General features: G+C 37.6%; 1 protein-coding gene across 1 annotated transcript; it reads left to right on the forward strand.

Moving 5' to 3' along the window:
• The first annotated feature begins 1,421 nt into the window (after positions 1 to 1,421).
• LOC136711804 (motor neuron and pancreas homeobox protein 1) lies at positions 1,422 to 10,366 on the forward strand. Its single transcript, XM_066688275.1, has 3 exons — positions 1,422 to 2,437; positions 8,916 to 9,076; positions 9,504 to 10,366. The coding sequence occupies exons 1-3, from the start codon at positions 1,990 to 1,992 to the stop codon at positions 9,846 to 9,848; spliced, it is 954 nt and encodes a 317-aa protein (XP_066544372.1). The 5' UTR covers positions 1,422 to 1,989; the 3' UTR covers positions 9,849 to 10,366.
• The last annotated feature ends 1,173 nt before the right edge of the window (positions 10,367 to 11,539 follow it).

Here is an 11,539-nt window from a genome sequence, read left to right on the forward strand (position 1 = left end):
TATTATTATTATTATTGAGCCACATAAGTAAAATAAATTCATTTTATACAAATATCTGTATATTATCAATAATAATAATATAGGGGGAAATTACATTGTTCGTTAAAACAAGACAGATTCGTGGATCGAGTTGAATAGTTTTGCAGTCGGACAGAGAGAGGAAGAATTCCTGTAACTGACTCACATGATCATTTCAGAGCATAATTGTTTTTGAAGGTTTGTTACTTCAAATCATTAATAAATTACAATCAAGGAGATGCAATAAATTAACAGCGGGGAGGTTGAATGTATGTGGGAAGAGATGGGTTTCTGATGCTAAATCACACCATCTCCTAATGCACTCTTTTACGGTTTATGTATAATTCTGGATCGTAAAATTTAATTACAGCACTATTTTAGCCTAGAATTTTAAAATCAGCAAGTCGTTAAAATCGCGCTAATTAAAATATAAATCATTTGCTATAGATATAACCTCGTATCTATTGCCAAGTATCTCCATGGTGCAACCTTTTTCTGTTATATAATTTAACAATATAAATGATTTTAAAAAAGGCATATTTTTGTTTTCAAAGTATATAAATTGTTAATGTAATTTTGTTAATAGAATCTTCGAAAAACTAAGAAAACAATATTTCTAAATCATGATTTGTTTTCATTTAACAAACTCCTATTTAAACACACATACAAACACACAAACACACACACATCTTATACAAACCGTTACAAACGTTGCTGTTTTCGGTTTTTCTTTTTACCATACAGTATTGTTTTTAGTATACAGTATTAGACGAATTAAGTTACATTTACTTCTGTGTCTCCAATTAAAAGGGGTAGGCTATTGAAACAATACTAAATAACACGCATGTACATATGAAACAACAAGGCCGTAATCTTTACAAATAAATTATTTTAAAAAGGTGTATTCCATATGCTGCTTGATAAGAACAGACCGATTTTAATTCCCTTATTGACTGCACTTTTATTATTATTTAAGATTGCATGATATAATGCGATCATTTTCATTATAACTACTGATCTTGTACTTTGGTGTGTATTTTTATTTGTGTTGATGCTGTTGTGCAGTGTTTGTCGCCTATGTGTTGAGACGGATAGGATGAGTCTTTATATTTCTATCATGAGATATTTATTCTTTGAACCCGTACTAAAACTAGTCCTTGACATTTGAAACACGCCGACATCAAGCGGTCGCTGGCTTGGAAGGGCTGAGAATGACGTACTTCGATTTGATCCTGCCGAGGGAGGCGGGCCTAAATGAGGGTGTAATTAGTTAATTAGAGAGCTGTCAAAGGGTCGGACCTGTGAGCCAACCACAGTCCAGAGACGGGTTGGGTGTTAGGCTCTGGGTTTGAGATTTGAGAGTCTGGAGCAAAGCGCCAGGTAAAGTTGGCATAAACCCTACAGGAGGCAAAGGCTGAGGATAGCACGTAACGGCCACAGACGAGAATGCGTGGGCAAGAGGCGATAACACTAATAAAACACGTTAGACAAGGAAATTGAGATATAATGTGTACAATATATAATATAATATAATATAATATAATATAATATAATATAATATAATCGTTGTAAAGGACTATCATCCGTTATGTGTAGAAAACCTGTCGGTGCAGTTTTGTAGTTCAGTAACTGCGTTTTCACTTCACAGGGAATCAAGATCGCGAGAAATTGCAAGGCTCTGTAGATGCATGACTTGTGATGCACTGCCATTAAAATGGTTTATGGAGTGTAGCGCATCGGGAGCTTCAAAGAGGTACAAGGAAATGAAAGGCGGTAATTAGGGAAATCTAAGCCTGGCGCCTATATGTGCATCTTGTCCAAGACTTGCGCCTATATGTGCATCTGGTAGGAATCGGTCTAGCTGGAGAGAGGGACATATAGCCTATTTCGCAGATATTTAAACAAACACACACAAAAGTGTTCAGACGACTTGCTCGACCGCTTTTTAGTTGTAGCCCGGACATCACAGCCATGGAGAAGTCTAAAAACTTTCGGATCGATGCCCTCCTGGCGGACGAGGCTCCCAGAGCAGCTCCCGGCGCCTCCTCCCCGGGGTTGAGTTTAGACAGTCCTGGCAGTAGCCCCATCTCCTGCCTCAGGACGGAGACCCCCTCGCCCCGTGCAACACCTGGAGCAATGCAGCTTCAAACGGGGATTATCCCTAAACCGGGTCTTCTCCACCTGCCGCACCCAGGACTGGCTTCATTGCCGCAGGGAGCGATCCCCGGCATGTACCCCGCGCCCATGTACCCGATCTCCGCATTGGGAAGCCAGCATCCAGCATTTACCTATGCGGGCTTCTCGCACCTGACGCAGCCGTACCCGGAGCACCTGAAGGTGGCTGCGGCAGCGGGGTCCTTCCCACTGGAGCACTGGATCCGGGCCGGCATCATGGTACCTCGGCTACCGGACTACAACAGTAAGCGCATTTTGAATGATTTATGTATTTGTTTGTTCTTTATTTATTTAGTAAACTTAACATTTAAAAAAGACAAGCCCTGAACTGTTAGAACAGTCAAAACAACTAAACATATATAGAATGTCTATAGATTTTTTTTTCTTTTTCTTTCTTTCTTTCTTTCTTTCTTTCTTTCTTTCTTTCTTTCTTTCTTTCTTTCTTTCTTTCTTTCTTTCGTTTTCAAACTCTGGACCCCGATTGCCTACAATGGAAACGCCAAGTCTTCTTTTCGTTTTTCTTGGGTGTTAGCTCGCCTTGGAAGAATTAAACAGTTTGTAAACATCTAGAAGAATAACTTCAGGTCCTGATATGTGTTGTTCTCTAAATGGAGTATATGGTGTTTTTTTTTTTATTTAAAGGCTTAGATTGGACTCATATACCGTATATGTATGACCCACAGTATTACAGTATAGTTACCTGCATATTAGTTATCTGAATAATTGTTAATATTGCACCAGCTATAGCCACCAATCATAACCTGGAGGCATTTGATCTGTGATATGTACAGGTCTATTAGACTTGGTTAAATTGTCAGAATAGATTTTCTTAAGGCAACACTGAATTTCAAAGTAGATTGTGTTTTTCTAAATGTAATCTTAATCTTAAAGGGGTTACTTATGCATATAAATACCAATGGTTTAACAGCTGTATTTTAAATACCACATTAATGCATCTGTCCTGTGATTGTAGAATAGCCTTGGCCTATGCAGATCAGTTTGTGATGCAGTTGGCTGTCTTTGTATCTTGAAATGGAGTTTCAACAAAATGATGATTGAAGCTGCCAAAGAATTACAATTCGGAGAATAATCGGATTGTAAAACTGATGATTGAAGCTGAAGGTCTATGGGAAGGTGATACAAAGAGAATGAACGATATGAAGATGGATTAAGTGGGTTAATTTGTCACTAGGCTTACGTGACATTTATTATAGTTAATTCGATAATTTATTAAACCAGTCCTATAAACGTAGCCGAGAAAAAAGTATATAAAACAATTTTAATCAGCCATTTGAGACTGCAATTCACTTAACTGTAAATGTGTATCGCTGCTCGGTCAAGCACTAAGCGGTAAGATAAGGTGGACTAGCAGGAAATTAAAGCAATAATAAACTCGATTGCATTTAAATAAGGGAGGCGTTGTGTATGTGTGGGTGTGGGGGGGGGAGGCTACTACCACAATACTAATAAGATTTACAATATTTTATAATATGCAAACATGCATTCTATACTAATTTGACATATTTTTTATATTTCATTATGCGTCGTAACTATATTACAATATATGCTTTATTAATCTCATAGATTTCACCAATCGCATAAATAGTAAATAATTTGTTCTGAGAACAATGTTGGTTGTCATTTAAAATAAATAAATAAATAAACGTAACGTTTACTAGTTTATAATATATCCTATTCATGGCACCACCATATCGATAACGCTTTAGATTGCGTGGGCTGCTTTAATATTACGTAGACATTGAATTGATTACCAATTAACATCAACGATCAATCAACGATTTATTAAAGTTCAATAGAATGTTAATATAATATACAGTCCTATCTATACCAATAACGTTGTCAGAGTGAAAAACACAAAATTACAAAATGGCTAATACGTCTAAAGTGGAGATGTCAAAGTTTGCCCAAAGTTTGTAATTTGGCTTATGGGTTTAACACTTTCACTTTAGATTGTTGAGCTGTTTTGTAACTTGCCGTTTTTTCATGCTGACAGGTTTTGGTATCGATATTAAATTAAAACTCTATTGATCTTTATTAAAAGATATCAATATCTTTGTCAACAGATTAAATTAAAATCAATATATATATATATTTTTATTTCTTAGCAGACGTCCTTATCCATTTAAAATTAAATTGGTCTGCACAATCTAAAGATATAGTGTGATATAGCAAAAATATAGTGAGATGTCGCTTTTTAAGATAAACATAATATAAAGAATGTTGGAATCACAGCAAAATTGTCCAACATAATTTGCCAGAATTATTTTTGTCTGACGTGATGGTCGATTGTCTTTACCTTATGCATATTATTAATATGCATTAATAATTAATAATAATAATAATAATAATAATAATTATTATTATTATTATTATTATTATTATTATTATTATTATTATTATTATTGTATTATTATTATGTACATATTTAATTAATATAGTATGCATAATTTTAAAATATGCCAAGAGTGTGACAATTCTCATAGCCCTGGAAAGGGAAGATTAAATACATTATTTCAATTACTTAATTGGATACAAAACGGCCAGTCGTTTGTAATTTAAAGGTGGAAATCTACTGATGCCAAACAGCATGGGTAATTCAAATTTTGGAGATGAGTTATGTCACATTTACGATTTTATTATGAAAATTATCTCGCACAAAATGTTTGCACGCTCTATTTAGGCAAGAGTGGTTACATAACATTAGCAGATTGTTTAATTTTCATTAAGTTAATATGGGCTTCTCAACAGTGTGTGTTAAAGAACATTGTTATTTTTTCATTTCCCCTTGTCATCAATTTCAGGAATAGCATATAAACTGTTATCTTAAAACAAGCCGTCTTTATTTATCATTGTGGTAATTGGGTGCATTAGACTGCTCTGAGTCTGTGGATGTGCGCTCAGTGAAACGCAATGAATTAAAGCGTCGCTCGTATTGCCTCAATGGGTCAATCCTTTTGACAAAGGACTTGTTTTCGCACCATTAGGCAGAAAAGAAGGGATCGGGGAAGATAGATACCAGAGTTATTATTGGGTGTTCATTGTTATATATTATTGATGTTTTCTGCTTCGTAGTTGTTGATGTAGCTACTTATGCTCAATATAAAAGAAACTATCAATAATTACACTTCTATACGGAACTGCATACTTAATTCGAAACAGTATTTCATGGATTTATTTAGCTGTTTATTAAATTGAGCCAAACGTATTTGTTCAAAGTTTATAAGAAACATTTATTCAAGCAAATTATTTTTGTATTAAATGAACAATAATAACGAAGACGAATAATAAGTTAAGACTGAAGTAAACACATTGTGTACACATAAAATACACTCAGCAAAAAAAGAAACGTCCCTTTTTCAGGACACTGTATTTTAAAGATTATTTTGTAAAAATCAAAATAACTTTACAGATCTTTATTGTAAACGGTTTAAACGATGTTTTCCCGTTCAATGAACCATAAACAATTAATGAACAAGCACTTGTGGAATGGTCGTTAAGACATTAACAGCTTACAGACGGTAGGCAATTAAGGTCACAGTTATGAAAACTTAGGACACTAAAGAGACCTTTCTACTGACGCTGAAAAACACCAAAAGAAAGATGCCCAGGGTCCCTGCTCATCTGCGTGAACGTGCCTTAGGCATTCAGCAAGGAGGCATGAGGACTGCAGATGTGGCCAGGGCAATACATTGCAATGTCCGTACAGCACTAAGGGAGACAGCACTACAGGGAGACAGGAAGGACAGCTGATAGTCCTCGCAGTGGCAGACCACATGTAACAACACCTGCACAGGATCGGTACATCCGAATATCACACCTGCGGGACAGGTACAGGATGGCAACAACAACTGCCCGAGTTACACCAGGAACGCACAATCCCTCCATCAGTGCTCAGACTGTCCTCAATAGGCTGAGAGAGGCTGGACTGAGGGTTTGTAGGCCTGTTGTAAGGCAGGTCCTTACCAGACATCACCGGAAACAACGTCACCTATGGGCACAAACCCACCCTCGCTGGACGTGATTTCCTGCAAGACAGGAATGTCAGTGTTCTGCCATGGCCAGCGCAGAGCCCGGTCTCAATCCCATTGAGCACGTCTGGGACCTGTTGGATCGGAGGATGAGGGCTAGGGCCATTCCCCCCGGAAATGTCTGGGAACTTGCAAGTGCCTTGGTGGAAGAGTGGAGTAACATCTCACAGCAAGACCTGGCAAATCTGGTGCAGTCCATGAGGAGGAGATGCACTGCAGTACTTAGTTGTTGAATCTTCTTATCTTCATACAAATATTTAAACCTGTTAAGTTTGCTGAAAATAAAAGCAGTTGAAAGTGAGAGGACGTTTATTTTTTTTGCTTAGTTTACATTAAAACTATCAGGGTGAATTTCAGTGTTTCGTTTCGTTTTCTTGTTTCTTTTATCAGATGTAGCCCATGGAAGAAAATTCTTCAGTCATAAAAAAATAAATAAGATCTATTTAAATAAATGTTTTGTTTAAATTATAAGTTCTATTGTTATTATTACCCTTAACTTCCACAAACAGCTTAAACGAATGTGACATTTATGTCCGCTTATAGTATTAAAAAACTAATAAGTGACGCAAAAAACGTTATTTTGTATGGCGTTCTATAAGAGAAGCGAGGAGATAGGGGAAATTAAAACGTAAAGCTCCAAATATCCCTTATTGATCAAGAGCACTTTTAACAGGATAGGTTTCGTTTGATTAATGCTTTTCATTCGTGGTCAGATAATTAATTTTGAAACCATAATGTAATTCGCTCCATCATGATTATGGGATATTTTTTACGTTTTATACTCCCTACTATGGAGAATTTTTATGGTTTTAATGGTCGTGACATGAAGTCAGGTATCATTTGATACTGACATTTCAAATTGAAATGAAGAGGTACACATTTCAGAAGATCACTTTCTGGGAAGTTTGGTTGTAAAGACTCTTACAAGTTATCACAGAACAACAGCTGCAGATTACACATACAGGATAAATCTGATATACCTAGTCACTGTTTAATTAAGTGGGAATTTAAACCTGATATATGAATGGAAGAAATATCAAAATAAGAAATGTATGAGCCTACTTATTATCTAAAGTAGTAGCAGGAAAGGTATAATAGTAATAATAATAATAATAATAATAATAATAATAATAATAATAATAATAATTTGTGACTTGTACAGGAATATAAAAATCAATCTACAGATATTGTTTTGCACATTCAGTTTTTAAGTGCCAAACCCCATCCACAAAAGATATGGCTACATTCCCACTATTCCAGAATATATATATATATATATATATATATATATACACTCACCTAAAGGATTATTAGGAACACCATACTAAACGATGCCCAATTGGCACTAAGGGGCCTAAAGTGTGCCAAGAAAACATCCCCCACACCATTACACCACCACCACCAGCCTGCACAGTGGTAACAAGGCATGATGAATCCATGTTCTCATTCTGTTTACGCCAAATTCTGACTCTACCATCTGAATGTCTCAACAGAAATCGAGACTCATCAGACCAGGCAACATTTTTCCAGTCTTCAACTGTCCAATTTTGGTGAGCTTGTGCAAATTGTAGCCTCTTTTTCCTATTTGTAGTGGAGATGAGTGGTACCCGGTGGGGTCTTCTGCTGTTGTAGCCCATCCGCCTCAAGGTTGTACGTGTTGTGGCTTCACAAATGCTTTGCTGCATACCTCGGTTGTAACGAGTGGTTATTTCAGTCAAAGTTGCTCTTCTATCAGCTTGAATCAGTCGGCCCATTCTCCTCTGACCTCTAGCATCAACAAGGCATTTTCGCCCACAGGACTGCCGCATACTGGATGTTTTTCCCTTTTCACACCATTCTTTGTAAACCCTAGAAATGGTTGTGCGTGAAAATCCCAGTAACTGAGCAGATTGTGAAATACTCAGACCGGCCCGTCTGGCACCAACAACCATGCCACGCTCAAAATTGCTTAAATCACCTTTCTTTCCCATTCAGACATTCAGTTTGGAGTTCGGGGGATTGTCTTGACCAGGACCACACCCCTAAATGCATTGAAGCAACTGCCATGTGATTGGTTGGTTAGATAATTGCATTAATGAGAAATTGAACAGGTGTTCCTAATAATCCTTTAGGTGAGTGTATATATATATATATATATATACATATATACAAATAAAAACTTATTCAGAGATGTGTGTGGACAAGTCCTCCAATTTCCATACTGTTCCGTAAAGTTAATTCATAATATTTGCAGAAATCAATCAATTTTTATTAAGTATTAATAAATATAATATACAACAAATATGTTTCAACTGCCAAAGAACACTGCACACAAAAAAGAAAACCAGTAACCAAGGAGGAGAGAAAAACTAAATCTATAGGATAATGGACTCTTCATGGGAGAAAATAAATCTCTGGAGGTCCATGGCTTAAGACCCTGACCTAATAGTTGCCACCCTTCTAGGCAGTATAACTAAAACAGATACTCTTATCATGGAGATCAGAAAGTGCTATATTTGATGTATAAAGTCCAGTCCAGATGTGCTGTATCCAGAGCTGGTGCCAATAGTCAGTGAACCTGGTGGCAGTCATTTGAAATGCTCCTGTTATAGCTTATAGATATTGCACCTAATGGCACCCTGGCAGGTGATGCCAATCACTCAGCGTGTCCATTTTGTGTTTGTGTTCCTCCAGCTGCCCCACAATCTGGCCTGATGGGGAAATGTAGACGACCTCGGACAGCGTTTACCAGCCAGCAGCTACTGGAGTTGGAGAACCAGTTCAAACTCAACAAGTACCTGTCCCGGCCAAAGCGCTTTGAGGTGGCCACCTCGCTGATGCTGACAGAGACCCAGGTGAGAAGTGTTTGTGCGTGTTTTTTGAGGTTTCCCTAGGCTTGGTTATAGTAGTGGTCGTTTAACTCCAGTCCACTAAGACCACAGGCAGTAACTGAGAGCAATAACTAGATCAATTATTCCTCCAGTTTGCACCCCTGTTTACTAAGAAAATATTTGTTTTAATATCACAACTCTACAAATTCAGTTCAGCCAAACCTGTCTGTGATCTTCTCATGCTTTGGAAGGGCAAAGCTTTTGAAGGACTTGAAAAGTGCCTTGATTGAGCTAATTGGGTGGTGGCTGGGGCTATGTTTTAGAAGGTCTTGCTTTCCAAATGCAAAGGGCAGCATACAATCTTCAAATGGACTTAAACAGCATTTGCAAATGCATGCCAAGCCTAGGTCTGTTTGGTCTGACTGTCTGTCCTGGTCTGTGTCCTCCGTAGGTGAAGATTTGGTTCCAGAACCGGAGGATGAAGTGGAAACGCAGCCGCAAGGCAAAAGAGCAGGCAGCCCAGGCCGAGGCAGAGAGGCAGCGAGGGGGCAAGCAGGTGGACAAACCCGGGGAGAGCCGTGGGTCCCTGGGGGAAAGAGGAGTGGAGGAGGAAGAGGAGGAGGAAGAGGAGGAGGAAGAAGAAGAGGCAGCTCACAGGGAATTCAGCAGCAGCTTGGGCCATCCCACAGACTACCTACAACACACCACAGACCTAAGCTACAGCCCCCACAGCTCATATTCTGAAGATGAGCTGGGAGAAGGGGCCAATGACAGGAAAATTGGGGCTGGTTTGTGAAAGTCCTGCCTGTAGGTTTTAGAGATGCCTGTACACACGAACTCCAGGGAGCCAATGGGAGCTCACAGCCTTTGTGTAACATCACTCCAAAGACAAGACGGCGCTGATAACTCCATTATTGGGATCGGTTTGTCCATCACAAGCAGGTGCTGAAACCAGCCACAGGATGACAGAACTGTTTCAGCAGAGACAAAGACTTCACAAACTGACATCAGGCAACTCCAAATCACCCCCCACCCCCCTCCTCTCCACCCCTGGCCATTACATCTAGTGTCTTGCCATAGAAGCACTTCCAAAGATTTGCGTCCTAAATATCATCGGTCACCCACCCACCTCTAGGTCCTTGTCAGTTGTAAATGTTCATTTAAATGTTTTTTTTTGGCTGAGACTGAAAGAGTAAATATCCATACTGAGGCTTGAGTCACATTGTCCGTTAATGGAAAAGACAAATTTGCCTGACACAGATTTTGTGTATTTTGCCCTTCCCTTATTAGGCAGCTAGACACACACATACTGTATATATAATAATCACATATATATATATATATATATATATATATATATATATATATATATATATATATATATATATATATATTGTTTCCCAAGGCCTCCATTTGTTTCAATCTACAGCATGTATGTATATATATGTGTGTGTGTGTGTGTTTGTGTTGACAAATATATCCATTATTAACTGTGATACTGGTTTGGATTTTCAGAAGACTCAAAAGCTCTCTACACATTTTTGCAACTTTTTTGTAGATTTCTAGCTCTGCTGCACAGTAGATTCAACCTCTGAATTTGCTAGGGACCAAAGACCATCTTGTAGTCCTTGTAGTGTTTTATACAGTAAGTTTAAAGGTTCTAAATACAGACCATTAAATATTTAATAAGCCTGTCTGGGAAAAGTTCCCCCACCCACTTGTTTTGGTCACCAGCACTGTGTTTGAGACACTGTAAATCGCTAAGAGATAAGTCTGTATAAACACATGCACATTAGTTCCCTTCAGTATTGTAATACTGACAAAGACTTGTTTGTAAATAGAATAAAGACAGCCTGTAAAACTGAGAATTAACAATGGAACTGTTATTGGCTTTTGCTTAGGAAGTTTAAAGGACAGAGAACATTATTACTGTGTCATCAGTTCCCAAAATAAGACATACTAGCTAGTTTATTATGATTATGATTATTATGATTATTATGATTATTATTATTATTATTATATTGCTAGTATTAGACAGATCTAGATATTCAGGGAGAAACTAAGACACTGTGTAAAAGCCAATGGTTTTTCAGATTTTGACTCCTTTTCCAATATCCTTGAATACCTTTAAATTGGCCTCTTGTCAGTTCTCAGCCTCTCTGTGCACTTATACTGCCCTGGAGAAAACGGTTGATCTGAAAACAGAATGATTCCATTGGTGGGAACAGAGACGGAAAGCGAACCTTTTTGGGACCATTAGCAACAAAACTATATTTGTTAACATCTGGTATAAATGTGTGATCTATATTTTTCATATGCCAAAATTATCTCCCTTTTTGGAAACATATGGTGAGTTAATGTCTACATATATTCTGCATAATTTCTTGATATATGCTCAACATATTAAAGGGGGATAATTTTGGCATTTGAAAAATAAAGCAATCACACATTTCCACTGTGTGTGCCATGTTATATTAAAAATATATC

Source organism: Amia ocellicauda, chromosome 16, assembly GCF_036373705.1.
Source record: "Amia ocellicauda isolate fAmiCal2 chromosome 16, fAmiCal2.hap1, whole genome shotgun sequence".
NCBI lineage: Eukaryota > Metazoa > Chordata > Actinopteri > Amiiformes > Amiidae > Amia > Amia ocellicauda.

What these genes read in the sequence shown, in the direction of transcription:
- LOC136711804 (XM_066688275.1), top strand. Translation starts at nt 1,990, where the DNA reads ATGGAGAAGTCTAAAAACTTTCGGATCGATGCCCTCCTGGCGGACGAG. An exon ending in TCGGCTACCGGACTACAACA is followed by an intron (nt 2,438 to 8,915) that starts GTAAGCGCATTT and finishes GTGTTCCTCCAG; the next exon opens with CTGCCCCACAATCTGGCCTG. An exon ending in TGATGCTGACAGAGACCCAG is followed by an intron (nt 9,077 to 9,503) that starts GTGAGAAGTGTT and finishes TGTCCTCCGTAG; the next exon opens with GTGAAGATTTGGTTCCAGAA.